This window comes from Drosophila tropicalis, unplaced genomic scaffold, assembly GCF_018151085.1.
Source record: "Drosophila tropicalis isolate 14030-0801.00 unplaced genomic scaffold, ASM1815108v1 contig_130, whole genome shotgun sequence".
Classification (NCBI taxonomy): domain Eukaryota; kingdom Metazoa; phylum Arthropoda; class Insecta; order Diptera; family Drosophilidae; genus Drosophila; species Drosophila tropicalis.
In genome coordinates, this window is record NW_027172573.1 from 466057 (window position 1) to 486611 (window position 20555).

General features: G+C 38.3%; 2 protein-coding genes across 2 annotated transcripts in view; one reads left to right on the top strand and one right to left on the bottom strand.

The window, feature by feature from the left end:
• Positions 1-20555, top strand: part of Bx (Beadex) — a 57651-nt gene that overhangs the window by 8827 nt on the left and 28269 nt on the right. The window lies entirely within an intron of this gene.
• LOC137581492 (uncharacterized) lies at positions 4877-5464 on the bottom strand. The gene has a single exon (XM_068295751.1). It carries the CDS (start codon positions 5369-5371, stop codon positions 4940-4942), a length of 432 nt encoding a protein of 143 aa, XP_068151852.1. The 5' UTR covers positions 5372-5464; the 3' UTR covers positions 4877-4939.

Consider the following 20555-nt stretch of genomic DNA (forward strand, 5'->3'; position numbering starts at 1 on the left):
TCAACTGCGGCCATGGTTGGTCCTTTTGTAAGTCCCTATAATGGCCTAAAAGTGACCTGCCCAATGCTGGTTATAAGTTACCCATCCATGATTCGATCTCAATTTCAATGTATAACATTACTTCAATTAGTTTAACACATTTTTAGATCGTACATTATAACCCACTGTATGGATTCGATTCGATGGTGGTGGTTCGGTTTGGTTTACTTTAGCGTGGTGTGGAGTGGGGTGAGCTCGGCAGCGATTTTTGGGTTTCACTTTGACAGGGTGCAGAGCACTTCAGCTTGTTTGTCAGCACCAGCACCACCAGTGAATGGAGGGAGGGCTCTCGCACTCTCACCACTGGCTTTGATATCATTCAATGCTTCTAATTTACGGATTAATGAAGGCGCAATTTTACATATTGAAATGTGCTCGCTCGCTCGTTCGTTCGTTTGTTCGGTTTACTACCCATCCCGTCGATCGTGGGAAGCGATTAGTGGCCATGACCGTGGCCGTGGCCAGGGCATGAGTTTTGGGGCACCAGCGCGCAGGCACGGCATGACATTAGTTCCCTTTTTAATTTGTTTCTCCTCTTCCTTCGTTCGTTTTATCCAACATTATTTCAAATGGCATTGATGGATTGCCACATAAATTTGTGATTTGCTAAGCTTGATTTTCCTAACCAAAGTTAATTTGTATGAATATTCATTTATAGCAGCAAATATGCATGTGTTTGTAACACCGTAACACTCTGTGTATGTGTGTGTGTGTGTGTGCCACAAAGGGTTGCATGCAACATTTGAGGTTGAAGTCGAATACATTTTGTTGTCCTAGGCTTACACCAATTTGAAGCATTAGTTGCGGCTTTAATAAGCCGTTTCTAGTAAAACCAAAAAAAAAAACTTATGTATATTTTATTTTTAGCTAGAATTATTTATATTTATATAGGAATAAACTACTTTTTCACCGAGAGATTTTAAAACACCAATTTGCCCTATTTCTCGGGATTGTTTCATTCCTTGGTAGGACTGGGCACCCAATTCACATTTTAGAGAAATGAAACAACCGTTTGCCCCTTTATGTACAGGGAGAAAGAGCCACGAAATATGTATAATGAATAAAAAGTCAATGCGAAGTGTTCATCAAAATCCCTTGAGAGCGCATGCTGAACCTTCCATTAATAAGCATCGATTCTTATCCAAGAGCTAAGCTTCAATTTTCCAATTCACAGTTCGGCGCCTTCTCATCCAATGTCACATCCTGGCTCTCACTCTCACCTCTCTCTCTCTCTCTCGATGGATTTCAAACTTAATAATATTAATAATAATAATAACGATGACGATCAAATGTTTTTTTTTTTTTTTCATTCTTTTTTTGACAATCCGATTGAAAGTCATAAATACTTTATAGGTGAGATGGTATCTCTCTAGCTCCATAAGAGAGAGAACATTCCACATGGCAAGGACACGCGCCAGTAGTTGCTTATCTCGGGTGACCAAGCCAAGTGAGACACGTGCCTTGTCCTGGTCCGTTGTCCTTGCTCAGAATTGCCGTAGTTTTTGTGGCACGTATGTATCAGCGGCAAATTTGCGTGCGTTTTAATGACTTTTTCTCCACAACCATTTCGCTCTTAGGTCTCAGTTTCGGGCAATGCACTTAATTCGATTATGAGGATAAGAGACTGGCAGACAGAAAAGCGAGAGAGAGAGAGAGAGAGCGAGAGAGATGGTGAAAGAGTGAGAAGGAGAGAAGATACTTTGCTTTCAGGGGGTTGGATTTTGCAAAATGTAATTGAAATGAAACTAACTGCACATTTCCCAGGCATTCCATGGACATACATATGTATGTTTGTGACTCCTGCGTGTGTGTGTGTGCGTCCAAGTCTAACTAATGTGGGTGTTAACGGTGTGTTAAGTGATTTTACCATTTGTTCATCGAACAATTGGCTGACGATAAAAATAACGCACGTTTCTCACATATTTCAAAATGGCAATCTAAAATTTTTGCTGATTTCCGTTTTAAACTGCAAAAAAAATAAAGTAAGGGGCCAAATTAAAATGAAACGTTTCGTTTTACACAAATTCCTGGGAATGCTAGAGAAACTCGAGAAATCGATTAGATGTTCCTCCTCAGGTTCTCCGAGAGCTTTTCGTTTTCGCTGGCCCTTCTTAACATACACATTTATTTTAATTTGCATATAAAATTGCTAACCAATTAAACCTTCCTCTTGCATCCACTTCACTTGACTCCTGGACATTTTTGGCATATTTTCGCACGCTGTTGTTATTGTCAATTATTATCATTGCCTCTCTTCTTGTCAACACATACTGCCACAAATTCATTTACATTTCTACGTAAGAGGGCGGGTCCATCAGTAAGTCCCAACCAGGGTCATTCACCCTCAAATAATCTTGGGTTTCAACTAGAAACGACAAAACGCAATCATTTGGGTTTAAGAAGAGGCTGATCTGACTTTTTAGATTCGAATTAATACCTTTTCAAAGAACCTCATCCAAACAAATATAACTTACCATAAATGTCGTCGAATTCATTCAACCTTTTCCTTACTTTTGACAGTTTCGTGACTTAAGAGGTTCCATTCCGAACAATTTATTTCAAGAAATTTTTGTGGATCCTCTGAGAAACAGAATTGATTGAATCATTCAGAGGGCCGGGGCCAACTTCGACCTTCTAATTTCTAAAAAGTCGAATGTTTGCGAAAGAACGGCCTTCAATCTTAGCATATCAAATAACAGAGTTATTGATCAAAGTCACTGTTTTCGACTGATCGTTCCTATAGGAGCTTTTAGATATAGTCACCCGACCTTAATCACATTGTCATTAGTAACTATGTTAAACTGACAAATCTTTAATTTTAAAACAATCGCGTCAAAAGTAACGTCTTAATTCGTAGAAGTCTAGAAGTGGGAGCTATATGATATGGTCACCCGATCTAGATCAAATTTGGCACAGTCGTTTATGAGTACTAATAAACTCTATTTAATTTCATGACAATAGCTAAGAAAACAACAAAGTTATTGAGAAAAGTCACTGTTCGTGACTTTGCCGTTTGTATGGGAGCTATATGATATAGTTGTCCGATCCGGCTGAGTCCGAGATATATGCGAAATTTCAACTCAAGATCAAGAATATATCCATGCGTTGCACAATTCTGACCAAAATTAATATACTCTTTTCCCAAGGATATAAAAACACATAATTCATTAAAAATTAACTAAGAGTAAATCTGTTTTATTTTTGACATTATCATTTACTTTTTGAGACATTTGGAGTTGTTTTATAATAAAGAGCTGCACAAATACATTCGAAACTTCCCTTACTCGAACTCCTGTTTACTTATAATTCAAATAAGAATTCTCAGTTATCAGACTTGTACTTAATCGATTACACAGGACAACAAACTAACACTCTTTACTTACTAATTACTAATTTGATTGTGCTAATCCCGACTCTGCACTAGTTCTTGAGATAAGAATACCATCTTGAATATTGATGAATAAGCCCAAAAGGACAGCTAAATAAAGTTGAAATCTCTTTATTTTCTCTTAAATTTTTCATCTTTGAAACCATTTTGCAACTCCAATTGGGAATCAGTAATTGCTAATTTGTTGTAAATTGTTAGACGATTCAAATAAGTGCTTGAAGCACACTCAGAGTATTTCAAGTTCATAAAATTTCCCACCCAATATTTGGGGAATTGTTTCCACAAAATTGACCTTGATAAGTCTATTTCGAGTCCTTACAAATTATTACTTTTATACTCGATCGAGACTTTTTAAATTAAGGAGTCCCAAATAAGAATTACTAATTTATATCAGTCAACAAGAGGATTCGAAGTGGTGGTTGCTTATTCGGTTTATTCATATCTCATATTCATGTCAGTGTCGATTACTTTGGAAACTTACCTCGTATGTATTGAGGTAATTTAATAATATGCAAAACGAGTTAACCAATCGAGTTGAGGAGCGGGAGACTTTTGTTTTGCAATTGCAGTATCCTTTTTGAGGCATGTACTGGATGCATGTGCAACCCGGTGTGCAAGAATATCAAATTTCAATGCTTAATTTATGGCCTGTGACTTGCTGTTGCACTTTAAAGTGAAAACTTTTCCTCCCTCTCCATTCTCTCCCTCTCGCTTTTCTTTTTTCTTGATAAATGATACTGCGACGCCTACGCGTGCGTTCAAGGGTTGAGACGTTGTTGTTGTGGCTGCCGCATTTTGCGGTATGCCGCAACGCCGATCAAACGCGATAAACGTTCTTTCACTGTATGTGTGTGTGATAGAGAGGGGTGCTGCTGGTCCTGACTGTGATACGGCTACGTGGCTGTGGTTGACACTGCAAACGGTTGCAAGTCAAAATTAATTAGAATTTTCAACAAGAAAGGCATTAGAGGCGAGTGAGCGACTCAACGACCGTGGATATACTCTTTCTCACAGTTTAGTTTCGAACCTTTTGGTGGGCCACATTGACAATCTTAACAATCAATTACGCACAAATATCCTTCATTGCCAAAGCCTGTGTCCACATGTCATATTTCTGACTCCATGGCCAATGAATAGGGTATATAAAAAGGTAGCTCTAAATTGAAATCAGTACAAAACAAAACACAGTAAAAAACGATCATTAATCATCGGCCCAAAAGGGTTGACACGCTTGACAGTGCCCAAAACACAAAAACAGAAAGCAAAAAAAAAAAAAAAAAAAAAAAAAAAAAAAAAACGTAACGCGCAATGGCAACAAAAAGCGTGAAAGAAGGAAACAAAAGGTGCACCACCAGGCTACAGGGCACTGGGTGGTGGCTTAACTTGACCGGGCTGAGCACACAATAACCCAAGGTTACCCCTTCATCCGAGAAACCAGATTCAGCCAAATGCCACATTTAATGTCTATTTATTAATGTTGGTATATGGACAGCAGAGTACTTAAAATTGAACCTAGTTACTGGGCGGTGACGAAGATGATGCTGGCGACGACGACAAGGAGTGCTCCTGGGACTCCTCCTGCGACGACCCTTGTTCAGCTTCGTCAGCCGATGATGATGACGAGTCAAGCAGACTTTCCATGAATTCCACACTACGACTGTTGATCAATTCCCGTAGCGCCTCGCCATTGTTATTGTTCAACTGATCCTGAACCAATTTGGCTATAGCATAGTTGGTGACCTCTGGATTGCCCATTAGGTTGTGACGCAAGACCTTATAGCGTCGACGCTGACGACGCTGCTTATTGGTATCTTTGTTGCCTTCGACTAATAGCTGAATGGCTTGTTCCACATTGTTTTTGGTTTTGGCCAAGGAGAAACGAGCTTGCTGTTCGGTGTAGCCCATTGCGGTGACAACGTTTACCAAGGTTTCGGTATCCTCCATTGCATCTAAATCGTCGTTTCCTTGTGTTTGTGTCTAACAAAAAAGGCGCGTTAAACAAAAGCAACTTAACAGCTGAGTCTGAGCCCATATGTTCTAACCTTTAGAGGTGGCGCCCCACACCTATCGATATTAGACACATATCGATAAATAAAAGCTTGTCATTCCCTTCTAAAAACAGTTAGAGCTAGATCTCAAGCTAACTTTGGGCCATTTGGCGTGCAGTCACAGTGAAACCTATATCTATTGATTGAATATGGGAACTTATTATTAGTATTAGTTTATTCAAGGGGCTTAATGAAAAATTCGATATGTTGGGTTTTTCGTTATAAGGAAGTTCGTTATATCGAGGTTTCACTGTATATAGTTTGTCTATATAACAGGTACAGTGAGTGTCACTGAGCATTGCCAAAACTGTTTTAAAAATTGTTCTTTGTGATCTGGCGATGCTTTATATAAATTAAAAAAAAATTTTTCAAACATGAAAAACGGGATCACAATTATGGAAAAAGTTATGCAGATGACGATATAGTAAACATACCTCGAAGCCTTCTACATATTATTTCATCAAAGGTAAGGAAAGGGTGAATAAAGGCATACCTCCTTTAACGAACAAGCTGATGAAAGGCTGATTATAAGCCAAACAAGTCGTAACAACGAATTTTAGGGCAGAGTTTCTTGCAACAGGTTATACACAGTGGACCCTCGATTGACAAACGCTCTGGATAAATAACATTTTGCTTAAGAAACAAAGTTTCGCTTAAACTCTAACAAAATTATAATTTCGCCTGACCAGATCCGGCTAAACATGGATAGCAGTGACATCGCTGAGTTTCTGAAATGACCACCACTGCTTGGAGAAACAGACTTTATCGGACGAGAAGAAAACAGAAACTATTTGGTGCAATCGGAGAAATGCTCAAAGGATGGCCGTTTGTGGCATCACATGTTACAAAGCATCTCTCCAATTAATTTATCCTTGCAACATTGCAATTATTCAACGACAATGCTCTATGTCGCATACAAACGACCATAGACAATTTCTAGTTAAGAAACAGCTAGGTATCTTTACAGTGAAACATGGATATAACGAATCTGAAGGAAACCAGAAAATAGTTCGTTATATCTATTGATTCTCTATTTATACTTAATATTAGTATTAGTTTTTTCAGCTTTCACTGTATACAGTTTTCTAAAGAGTACACATCTGGAAGTTCTGGAATGATAAACACGTTTTAAAAGACTTTTTTTCTGTTGGATGAATCAAAGTATAATATTCTTGCATCTGAAGGTAAGCATACTGTGTAGATGAAGGCGAATAAAGGGATGGCCATAGCCAATTTACGTCCTGTTAACATGGCGGTGGGTGAGTGATGGTCCGAGGGCGCAGGGCCGATCCTGATCAAATTTGGCAACATCATTAGTAATTATATTAGACACTGTTCGTGAGGTGTTTGCTCTGATCCAGACAGACGGACATGGCGATATCAACTCGTATATTATCTGTACTTTATATGGTCGGAGATGTTCGTTCTGTGCTTTGCCCACTTCTGACCAAATTAAATGTACCTTTTTTGGAAGGATATAAAATGGGATACGAATGCTATTTAAAAATGATGTCTTTTCGATGGCTATTTACAGGGATCAACAAAGATATTGATCAAAGTCACTGTTTTCCACCGATCGTTCCTATGGGAGCTATATGATATAGTCACCCGATCTTGATCAAATTTGGCACAGTCGTTTATAATCGTAATAAACTTTCTAATATTAAGTTTCACGATAATAACATAGAAAATTACGAAGTTATTGAGAAAAGTCACTGTTCGTGACTTTGGGGTTTGTATGGGAGCTATATGATATAGTGGTCCGATCCGGCTGAATCCGAGATATACAACACCTGCAGTATATACAAGCCTATTTGCTAAAATTTCAGCTCTGTAGCTCTTACGGTCTAGGAGGAGTTTGCGTTGATCCAGACGGACGGACGGACGGACGGACATGGCTAGTTGAACTCGTCTCGTCGTGCTGATCAAGAATATATATACTTTGTATGGTCGGAGATGCTTCGTTCTATGCGTTGCACACTTCTGACCAAAATTAATATACCCTTTTTGCAAGGGTATAACAATTAATTTCATTACCAGCCACACCAAATCGAGCCCTGGTCAATAGTACCAACCTTAAATACAAAAGCATTAATATGTAAGATCGGCCCGTTCTCACATGGCGGCGTTTTTATACTTGCCGTTTCGTATCGATCATATAAGACCATTGGAATCATGTACATTCAATGCATGAAAAACTGTACTAAAATTAGTTTATTGATGTGTTAATTAAAATTTCTTATAGGCAGTTTGGTAAATTTTAGTTTGATTTCTCTCTTTGTGTTTTGAGTATGTTCTTTAATGGCGAATTTTGAAAATTATACCGAAACATGTACATACATATGTACCTTATTATAATATGGGATCAATGCCCACCATTAGGGACGATTCATTAGTTCTCAGTGAGTGCTGAAGCTTTGGGGCATGCAACGAATAGTTTTTAGGCTTTTTGTTGTTTGTTTCGGTTACTTGTAATGATTTCACCGACACAACAATAAGTTAACACACAATATGGGTCTTTCTCTGCTATATTTATGCGTTCTACAATTTTAAATAATCACCCCATTGGGAAATTTCGAAAGCAAAGCCAACGAACCCCTTTCGTTTCGCTTTCTCTATCCCTCTCCCTCGTGAACGTCGGTCATCTCTATCGCACACATATAGAATCGGGCATTTTTATGTGTTATTTACACTGATTTATTGCCATTTTCTTCTTTGCCTTTTTGGTCAGAAACTGTGCTCTCCTTTTTGTTTATAAGCAGCAAGGGACAAGGACAAACAAGTGGCCCGTAAAAAACTTTTCGTACGGGTGGACGTCGGACTCGACCCGTGCCCATACCCTCATCTATCACAATTTCTTTTTGGGCTTTTTCTTACAGTTTTCACTTGTGATACTCTCACAGAGAACATTGTAATTACTCTAAAAAGTTGGTCATGATGAACTGGACGATTCATTTAGACCCCATTAGAAGAATATGTTATATCCGCTTGAAAAACCATGAATTTTGTTGGGATACGCTTATGTGAGAGTATTTGAAATTCGGGGCGTCAAAAACAAAAATCTAGAGTGTTATTTCATTTTGTGTGTTTTTTCTTTTTATTTTTTGGATTTGGGTCTTAAAAACGCATTATTGTTGCTTTTCTTCTTCTTTTCTGGTTGCTGCTTTGTTGTGGGTAATTGAAGTTTTTAGTTTTCATTAGCCGGACAGGAATCCGTTCGTAGGCGGCGACAAGGGACAAAGCCTGACAAGAGGACAAAGTAAAATAAATTACATATTACGAAATTAACCCATTAACAATGCGATTTGAAAGGAAGTGGAAAATTCTTAAAAAAAAAAAAAAATAGAAATGCCGCTTCTTAGGTTTATTCTTAGTTTCAAGCGAGGTTTTAGAGCGATTTCAAATATTTTCTATAACTAAATTCTAAATTACTTAGCAAAATTCGGTATGAAATGTTTGTCAAATGAATCGTAAGGATATTTAGTTTAAAAACAAACAAAACAAATCGAACGAATGTATTGTAAATGCAATTAGGCCCAAAAGCCTTCTGATTCATTTGGATTTGGTACTAAAATAGGTAAAGTATATCACACAGAACAATTGATTTAAAGGTTTTTAAATCTTGAATCGATTTACAATCAATCGAACTCTCAAATCGGACAAACAATTTGTGAACAAAAAAAAAGATAAAAATAAGGCTAAATAAAAAAGTAATTTAAGAAAACAGTTTTTCTGGCCCTTGCTTGCAATTTAAGTTCGATTCTTGCGTTCTTTCATAAAGATTTCGAACGCCAAAAAGTATGCTATGTATTTAGCAATTTACATGTTTACTACCATTAAGTGCATACATACATACATACATATGTATGTACATATGTTATGCTATGGCCACCTCAGTCATATCTTAAATCGGGTTGTGGCAACATCAAATCCATCAAAAAAGCTGAGCTTTGGAAAATAGTTCAGGAAGCATGGTCGCAAATCCCCTTGAGTCGTTGTCAGGATCTCATCGAGTCGATGATGATATGTACATATGTATGTTCATACATTATAGATGATTAATTAATTTTATTAATTACTAACGATTATTTCTAGATCTTTAGTGTCTAGTATTTTAGACCTCAATGAAATATTGGATATCAATCAATTGAATTAAAGCCTGGACAAAGACGAAGATGTAATAGTTAATTTAGAGACCGTGTTAGTAAAGACTTTATCAAAGGGAACGAGAATCCTTGCTGACGTGGAACAAATAGTCCTTCGTACACAGTGACTCGGCAGTTGTTAACCACAACAGGGTCGCATAGGTCGGGGAAAATTCAAGTATTCCAAATGCGCATTGAACGTTTTATGGGTTTTTTCCCATCAACGATATTATTTACCGAAAAGCTTAACGGTGTCCTGCAGCAGTAGTAGCAGCTGCGGCTTTTGCTTGATCTTCTGGCCCAATTAATAGAATGGCAAAATGGATTTTTGTTTTGGGTACAGAGGAGAGAAGCATTTGCATACACACACACACACAGGCACACATAGACGAGACGAGTCGAAACAAAACGAAACGAGACCAGAACAGAACAGAAGCAGAGAGAATTAGGCAATTATTTGCGTAAAGGATCAAGCCCAAAACAAAAAGCAAGCCTTAGTCGTCCATGTGCGAGGTATTCTTAATTAGTTATCGAGGGATATGTGTAAATTGCTTTCCCTTTTCCCTCATATGGTTCTGGAATCTCTAATGGCTTGGCTGCGAAGTCATCTGTTAACCCTCGTATGTGCACATTCCATTCCGTTTCGTTTCCTTTTTAATTGAACATGAGCATTTAGCGTGCAATTTCTTTTTGTTTCGATGGCTGAAAATGTTAACGGTAATCTATAAGAACGGTACACTCTCACACTGGTGCCCACACCCACGCATCTCCACATAAATATTACGTCGTACATATAACGGTATCTCTCTCTCTCTCTCTAGCTAAGGCAAGCCACACGCCACGTGTTTTTTTTTTTTTTGCGCACTTGAGTAGAATTAATTTTAAATGCCCGCGTCTCCTGCACGCGTCTAAGTGATTAAAGTGGGAGAGAGAGAGAAAGTGAGCGAGTGAGGCAGTGAAGGGAGATAGATATATGAAGAAAACGAGGGCGGCGAATCCTCCGACTCATCCACCCACTCGCATGTTTAATTATAATTAAAAAAGCATCCACAATTCCTTCAACCTGGTTCCATAAACATTAAAATGGTTAATTGAGTGCTTAGTGTTCTGTTGTTGTGTCCATGCCAAGGCAGCATCAATTCGTATCCGTATCCGCATCCGCATTCTCATTTTCATCCACTCCATAATATTAATTATTTTAATTGAAATGTTCATTATTTTACATCTAATTTAGCGCCAGAAGTAGAAGAAGCGTGTGCCGAAAACAGTTGCTTCATATCCCCCCCCTGCTCCCCGCCCCCAACCACGCAATAGAAATCATAGCTCCATTGGCCCTTGTCCTCTGATCACATGAGTTATCCAGTAAGCATGTGCACATTGGTTCGCAAGTGCTTAGAAAGTGCAATGTGCATATGCACATACAGTAAAGAATGATACAAAGATCTTAGGCATAGTTAACCATCGGCTATAAGGATAAGTTATATCATTCAACAAAATGTTGATATGACAGATTATCTTTGATTACAATTTCTTTTTGTCGTCAGCTACATTTGACCTTAATTAGTTACAATGTACTGCGATTTAATTTAGAAAATATTTAAACGTAACTAACTGACAGATTGCGGGTTTGATTTGTTTTGATTTAGTTTCCACTGTGCTGCTGCTCTAGTGCTTATGGCATTGCTTACGATATTTATTTACATATTTTCATTTTCCTTTCTGTTGGGGGTTGATGTGTTGCATTGTGGCGGGGTTAGCGGGGTTTATTATAAATTTTTAATTGGCTTTTTATGTATGGCTGCTGCTCTCTGGCTTTGAGCGGCCCAAAAGAAAGCAGAACAAAAAAAAAAAAAAAAAAAAAAAAAAACATTGTATTGTATACGTATCTATGTGTGTAAGTCTGTACTATATGAAAAAGGGGGGATGCATCACTAAGTAGTTTTTAGACGATTATTTATGCAGACAATTCATTATGTTTGTGGTGGACAGACAAAGGGGTGGAAAAAAGGCAAAGCGCAAAAATAAAAAGAACAAAAGATAGAACGAATGAAATAGACATAGAAATATCAAGGTAAACTATGTTTGCCAAATGAAGGCTCCACCTACCTGTGTTTACGGATTACGGACAGGTGGAAAAAAGAAACTACTGTAAATAACAGAGTTCTGTTAAGTGGAATGGAGCCAGTGACAATTGCGCGATGAAAGGAGAGGGATTCCGTTGGTTCTGTTAAGGGTAACCCTTAAACTCTTAGTCGGCACCCTGTGATAGGTTGGCCCCAATGGCAGCCAATGACAAAGCAACGAAGGCTCCAAAACTAACAAAAAACGAAAGAACAACCCTCGCCGGTTCAGTCAGCTGATAATACACAAACACACGCAAAGAGAGACAGAGAGCCAGATTTAGTGATAGAAAAGGGGAGAGCCTCAGTTGGCTGGTAAGCAAGCGAGAGAGACAGAAAGAGAGAGAGAGAGAGCGTAAAGCTTGAAAGAGAGCAAACAGCCAGCCGCTACCACCACCTCCACCTTGTAAGTGTGTTTGTGTTTTCATTCATCGTTTTCGAATCCATGTGCATGCGGCATTCGTGAAGTGAACTTCGTCGCTGGCGGTCGTGTGCGAGTGTAAGCGGAATTTCCAACGAACGGGGACGCAATACCGAAAATCACATACAAATTTTTCGCGTGCAATTTGTTGTTTATTATTATTATTCCGTCTTATATGTACAACAAAAACGTATCTGTAGGCAAACATATATCTGTATAAAAATAAATAAATTCATTAATTTTTTTTCTTGTGTGTGTGTGCAACAAAAAACATATGCCACAACGCTGTACCGTACCGATCCGATCCGATCCGACATAGTGTTTCAGCGCTCTCCACTTCACCACCACCAGCACTAGCAGCAGCAGCAGCCACAGCCACAGCCAACAGCCGCACCACCTCTACAGTAATTTGAAATATGCAAATTTACGAGCTAACTAATTGAGTCCGAGTTCAGTTCGTGCTGAGCGTGTTGCGTGCCTCTGAGTGTGTGTGTGTGTGTGTGTGTGAGTGTGTGGATTGGTGTTAGTGTGTGTGTCCAAGTATAAAAGTGTGTGTAATTGTGTTGCAGGTGTTCGTTCGTTTCCTCTCAGAAAACGTTGCCCCACCCACACCCAAGTCATTCAACAACAACAACGACACCACAATACAACAACAATTTAACTCAACTGATCTTTCAGTAGTAATTCAATTAACGGAACCATCACACCTCCTACAAAGAGTAAAGATCGCTCTCTCCCTCTTGCTCTTTGCTTTCCATCTCTCGATCCCATACACACCTGAGACTCTATTCTATTCTATCTGTGCTGTGCATTATCCGTGTGTATGTATGTGTGTAAACAAATAAATAAATCAAAATAAATAGCAAAATAAAATTTTCAACAAATAATCATCCAAGAAGAAGATCTCAAAAACATTTGCAGAACATAACGACAACGCGTAACTCTCAACTCTTTGCATATGTAAGTTTCTATCCAAAATTTGTTTTTATACCTAAGAAACCTTGAAACCCATTCTGGAACTCATTCAAACGAGTCAGAAACTAAAACAAACATACACATCCTTGTTATGGATCGATCAAGTGATATGATGATCTGTTGGTTTTTGGATTTGTTTATACCAAAAATTAAATTGAATCATCCGACGACAACTATAATGCTTACGGATTCAATTTCTTCAATTTCCATAGAATTGATTTGTTTATGTGAGGGTGTTGAGTAAAAGCGAAAAGAAACCAAAACAGACATTAACTTGGAATTTAATATTGTTAATAAGAATAAGAATTTATCGAGGATCAAGCTTTCCATTATGTGTAATTTTATCTAAAACTAATGACAATTTCCAGAGAGTCTTGAAATTCCAAAGAAAAGAAAACAAACAGAAAATTTCTAATCTCTTATCGAAACCCTAGGGGGCCATTTGTGTGGCCAAACCCCTATAAAGAATCCATAATCATACCCTAATATTCGCATAAGCATACCCAATCGAATAACCAAAACCATTAATGCCAAAATGCTGCGTGTCTGTCAAGTTATCCATTCGGAGCGTGTAAAGTGTAAAAAGTGACGTTAAAGTCAGTCGGAGTCGAAGTCGATGTCGGGGTTGAGTCTAGTGAAGTGCATTCACGTTGCATTAATTAACATTTAAACAATAATTAAATTATTCATACAAATGTGGCAAACGACGATGAGCAGACGATGATGATGATGGTGATGATTATGATGACGTCGAAGCAGGAGGAGTAGGAGGAGCAACAGCCTATTAGTATGGCTTATTGCCTCTGGCTACCAACCAAGACAGCCATCCAAGCAACAATACTACACACTGCCTTCTTCTTCTTCGGCTTAGATCTTATCGTTAACAACAGCGGCAGGCAGGGCCCGCACGCGCATTACAGTAGCAACACAAATACACAAAAGCAGCGAAACAGGGAGAAAACAAAAAAAAAGCAAAAAAATAAAACAACAGCAACAACAAAAACGAACCACGAAACAAAAATTGCAGACGGGCGAAGAGGCTCCAAACTCAAGAGACACCACCACCAAGATGATGATTTTAATGATGATGATGATGACGACGCACCTCTATGCAACGCCCTCAACAGATTACACTAAACAGCAAAAAGCTAGTAACTTCTAAAAGAATTCCTGTACTTTGCCACATGTTGCCTGTAATTGCACATTCAAAACAAAACAAAAAAACACCTGTTAGGGTAATGAGAAAATATTTTTCTTTCTAATGTTATGCAAGGTTTTTGAAATTTTCATCACGAAAAAAGTTTCTAGCTTCATTTTTAGAGCATACTTATTGGGGTGATTGCTCAACGGCTCATTAGAAATTCCAAGGAAGTTACGACTTTTTAGTCAATCCACCTTTGGGTATGGCGAAGATTTTAAACTTTGGGTTCTTTATTTTGTAGTCGAGTGTTGTTTGCCTGCAATTGCCGATCATGGGAGAACCTTTTGATGCTAACAACTTGCTTAGACCTCTACCTCTGCCTCTCGCTTCTTGTGCGGCAATCTTTTGCCTCCCTTATGTCTGCGCTTCTTCTTTTCACCTGGTGTCTTATTGAGGTAATCCTTCAATTTATGAGATCTTTGAAGGAACTTAAGAAATTGAGACAACAATTTGCTGAAATTTTATTAACAAAAATTGCCAAGTTGGAAATAAAATTAACAAAAAAACGACAACAACAACAACAAAAAAAACCACATAAAACATAAAAAATGAAAGTGAGCTAAGGTTACCCCACACACAAAAAGGCAAACCATAAGAGTCAGCTCCAGGCCAGGTTTTTAAAATCGAAAAAGAACGAAAACTCGTTAATTAAAAAGTTAACATGTTGACCAACCGACAGTGAGTGTGTGTGTGTGAGAAAGAGAGACAGATAGATAGAGAGACAGGGAGAAACCCGTTGCCGGTTACCATTTGCCACTGATCCCACTTTCAGCCTCAGTTCTGGGCGTTCAAGCGGCAACTTTTTTGCTTGCAATTGGTTTTATTAATAATTAAGAGCCCATCGTCGTTGTGGCCGTCGATTCGCCACAGTGCATTTTTACATATGTATGTATATATATTTTATGACCAAGGAACGGGACACACAGCTCACGCAACTGAGGACAGAAACCAGTCCTCGGTCTACAGTCTGCAGTCTACAGTCCGCAGTCCTGGCCAAGCCTGGCCTGCCTTCCCCTGGACTTGGACCTGGGCCTGGGCCTGGGCCGAGTTGTTGTTTGTCAGAAGAAAAAAGGAAATGCGTCGCGCCAAAATGAAAAATGAAGTGCGCCACATAATGTGTGCTTTCATTATAATTTCATTAACAAGTAGCTGCGCTGCAGCAAGGGGCAGGGTCAGTGGCAAGTTGGCGATTGGGGTGGTCGAAAAAGTCAAGAAAATCTGTTTCGAAATTGGATGAAACTTAATAAAATACATTTATGGGTGGAAACCCACAAATAAATAAGTAAAATGGGAAAATGGGCGTGCCATATATTTGTCTTTGATATCTTCGGAGATCCAGATCTGTCTATATAGACGGACATAGTAAGATAGACTCAGTTCCTCATGCTGATCAATAATACATGTACATACATATATCCTTCAAGATGGGTCGGAAAAGTTTCCTTCCGCCTGAAACATTCATTTTGGCGACTGTAATATACCATTTCAGTTCAATATGCAATACAAATATCTAAGATTTTTCGTTCACTGCAATAAATGATGATTTCCAACTGGAATACAATTAATACTCGATATAAATAAATAAAGTTTGCTTTGGGTTTGCTTTATTAGTCTCTGCCCATTCTCCCTCTGCTTCATTTATACAAAAAGATTTTTATCATTATTACGCACCTCGACAAAATAAAAATATGCATTAAGTAAACAAAAAAATACTCACATCAGATGTGTGTATATAACCAAAGAAGGCAGAAGAAGTAAGGAGAGTCTTGGAACTCCTTTTCCTCTTATTTTTGTGTTCGTTTTCTTTTATAATTGGTCTGAAATTAATTTGCCAATTACACGATCTCACATTTAATTGGCTTACTCCGGCCATTCGGCTAGTCTCTCTTGATCGGCTGGTCGGTCGGTCGGTCGGACGGTTGGTCGCTTGGTTTGCCTGGTTCCTGTGGCTCTGGCCTGCCTTTCTTCTACCAGTTCTGATTCTTTTTTTGTTTTTGTTTTCTTGGTTGCCCTTTTTTAGCTTTACGCTTCATGAAGATGTTGATAATGATGACGATGATGAAGATTCCTGGGCAACAACATCATTAGCAGATCTTATGCCCCGACTACCGATCTTCGACCACCGACCCCCAACCTCTGCCTCCTCCTGACTTCTCTACTCCTATTGTCGCTTTCAATTTGAGTAAATGAGGCAAACAGTGCGTGCGACATTCGCTTTATGTGCCGACAATAAAGCAAGGAATCTCCCCTCACCCTACCACCCTTCTCCTTCTGCCCCTTCTTACCATTCACATGGCCGTCTTATCAATTTTGCCATATGCATTTTTTGCATAATGCCATTAGGGGTTAAATCAAAGGATTAATTGGATTTCAGAAACCAGTTTTTTGTTTTTGTTTTACACTATTCGCTTTTGTTGCGGCTTGCGCGGCATCGTTTCCTCCTGATTCTGGGCAAAAAACAATTTTAACTAAAGCCTAAACACTTTTAGTTAAAATGCCAATTAAAATATTCGTCTTTTTTTCGCCTGTTGCTTTGCCCTGCTCTGCTCTGCTCTGTGTGATCGATGAGCCTTCGTGAAATAAATGCAGATGTCAATTAGAGCCTCATTAAAACCGAACGACAAACCAACCAACCAACCAGGCAAACCGTCCAAACCGACCACAAGCCCATCCCCAGGCAACCATCCGCCCGATCTAGTGACTGAGTTTCCTCTTCTCTCTCTCTCTCTCTCTCTCTCTCCCACTCTCTGTGTCTCTTTATTTGAGTTTTTTCTCCCGTTTTCTCCCGTTCTTCGTTCGCTTTTTGATTTCGTCTTGAACCTGTGCTTTGGACCTGATTTTGTACATGAGCATCACTTGCACTTTTGTTCCAGGCGTCGCGTCGTCGTCGTCGTCGTTTTTGTCGCGGGGAATGTTCATAGTGTAGAAAAGTTTCTGTTACCGGCCGCCGCCGCATTCCGTCCCGATCCTTATTCGAAGTCAATAACTTTACCGTGGTTAAAGGTTGTCAAGGAAATTTCTCCTCCCTAATATCAAGAACTCTAAAAAATGTTGAAATTTTTCATTTGTTTTGGTTTATAAAAGATTTTCCTACAAAAATGATTTGCATGGATAGTTAACCACTTATTAATCTCTTTTAGGACACTGTGGAACACACACACACACACACATGCACACTTACCAAGAATGATCCTTGCAAGCTCTGCCGTGTGTGTGTGTGTGTATGGAGTGAAGGTGATTTAAAAATTTTGTCACATTTTCAGTACAAAGATTTTTGGTATTTTTTTAATGAGCTTCTCGGGGATTCTCTTGTCTTCGTCTTCGTCCCTTCTTAGGCTCGTTCTTGTCTGCTGAGCGGTTTCTTTTTTGGGCTTAAGCGAAAAGTGCAAATTTCGCTTGCATTTTTTATTCGTTCTCTTTTTTGTTTTTGGTTTCTTGTTTCATTTCTGTTGTATTATTTTATTTATTCTTTTGCTTGTTGTATTTAAATTGTTAATGTTGCGATGTCTTTGGGGAATTAGCGTTGCGTTATTGTTGTTGTTGTTGCTGTTGCTGGTGTTGCTAGCCCAAGGCAAAACTTGTTAAAATTCCAATGCAAGGATATACCTACATACATATACGTATTCTTTGGCCGATGTAGATGATGTCCATAAAGGCGAGAGAAGAATGCCTTTATTTATATGAGAAAAGGAATCGCAATTAATTTAAATTAGAGATAAAGATGAACGTGGCTGGTGGAAATTGGCTGGGAAATGCCGTAAAAAGTATTTAAGTAGCACTTAAAAATTAAAATCCTTTTGAAAATCAACTTATTGGCTTATCTTGTGCTCCTTTTGCTGCGTCTTCTTCTTCTTCATCTTCTTCTTTGGTGTGGTACGATCTGTTGTTGCCACTGTTAATTAATAGTTACGCAGCAACACAATGCGCAAACAACAATAAACAATTTCATATAACAAGCAACATGCTTGAGGCAATTAATTAACAAAATTAAAAGCGTATGCAACAAATAATTATAAAGCCAAAAGGCAATTATGCAAAAAATAAGAAACGAAATGTGCAAAAAGAGAAAACCAGCACAACAAAGAAGAGGCTAAAGAGAGAGGGAGTCAGCGAATAAGGGAGGGGAAGGGGGGGGAATAGGGGAAAGAAAAACCATCCAAAGCCACGCAATGCGGATGCAATTGTTGCTGGTTGTTTTGTGGTTGTTGCTGCTGCTGCAACGCATTAAATTAAGTTGCCAAAGCGCACAAAAAATGGAAATTACATGCAACGCACACACACACACAGACACACATACACACACACTCATTAGAATTAATTGACTTTCCATAATTGAGAAAACAATGCGGTGGCGTTGACGACGACGATGACTACTTGCACCTCGCTTGCTGCTGGCAAATACCCTAACCGAAATTGAGACTAGACACTTTATGAATAAACTGAACTGGATCTAGAATACTTATATGTACATATGTATATTAAGATCGGGTCTTACTAGGACGATTACTAAGTTGTAGGCGGGATGGAACTTCGTCTATGGGAACAATTCTTTCGTTAGGTAAGAAAAATTCTATCTCTGTGTATCCAATGGAAAATTTACCCAATTGGTTGTCTTTCCGGAGCTTCAAACATCAAAATTTCTGAAAATGATCAAAATACAATAACAAGTTCCTTTTCCATAGAGAAAACAGAAAACTTGATAAAAATGTCAGTCCTATTGATCGATAAACTACCAAATCCAATAAGATTCAAGATATAATTCTTTCTTCTACTTGGACATTTATCTACAACTTTCAATTGGTTAAGATTTTCTGATGCCAAATTGATATAAACTATTTTAGACTTATTTCAGACTTGTGATCTTGAAAGTCTTTGAAAGAAAGGGTATATCAGTTTTATATATATTTTAATTTGTTTTTATTAGGTCTAAAAATGAAAATGCGAATAAAAGTGCAAATAAGAGAATAAATGAAACGGTGAGAGAGTGGTGGAGAGAGGGGGAGATAAGGAGAGCGAATGTTTTTAATTGGTTTTTAACACGCATTAACATAGCAATAGGTCGCATCACATAGGCCATCTTATGGTTGGGTGGGCGTGTTTCTGCCTCAACTAACTAACAGAGATGGCCGTGGTAAGTCAAATTTGTAAAAGGATAGATAGCACCTCGACTTTCAGATACCGTGTGCCGTAGCTATATGTGGCTAAATGCTATACATATGTGAGCGAGAGCGATTCAAAGACTATAAAAAGAAACTCGAGAATTTGCACTAAAGTAGCTAACAACAAAATGCATTTAGCCAAGCGCGTAAATTCAATTTGTATTTTTACGCAAAAGCAACAACAACAATAACAAGAATTGGCACAAATTGCCTCTTGGGCAACAAAGCCAACGACAATACATAAAAGCCACATTGTCATTTTGGGGCGTACAACATACATTACATGAGCATTTTAATTAGACCATTTCATAGGCATACAAATTTTAATTAAACCTAATTAAAAGTGCAAAAAACATTGTAGGCATTTGTTATGTGCGGTATACCCTCGCAATGGCAGGGTGTATTCATTCCATTCCGTTGTTGGCCAAAAAGCAGGAATTTCGTTGCATTAACAACTATTAACATATGTATTTATAGTTAATTAAAGGCAAATGGCTACATTTATTATTGGCCTGTTATTAAATTGAAATTCTAATCACATTTCCCCCCTCCACCTGTTCCAAACTTGATCGACATCTGTATATTACTAGTATATATGTATGTACATATATTGTAAGTCTGACCCTCGTGTTTGTTTGTTTGTTTTTATAGTTTGTTAATTCTAGAATCAAGAGCAAGCGGCAACAAATTCAAATTTATTTCAACACACAAATAAATCATGTCAATTTGCATTTTACATTTATTTTCAATTTCTAGCCAATTAAAAAACATACGTACACATACAAGTGTATGTATGTACATATGTGTGTGTAAGTACCTTAGACTGGTTCCTCCATAAGTGTACAATGTACAGAGTTACCTATATCAAATTGCCTTTTGCAGTTTCTAATCTAAGCAATCGACTACAAAACACCGACAAGGGAATTCGAAAGGGTCAATTGAATTATTGTTTCGTGGAGTGACTCAGTTCGTTTTCACTTGTAAAATGTTGTGGCACATGAACCTTCGAGAGTAATGAGTTCGACACGGACTCGACTCGTATATGAATATGATATTTTA

Excerpts from the sequence above, each read along its gene's own strand:
- LOC137581492 (XM_068295751.1), bottom strand. The coding sequence starts at position 5,371 with ATGGAGGATACCGAAACCTTGGTAAACGTTGTCACCGCAATGGGCTAC.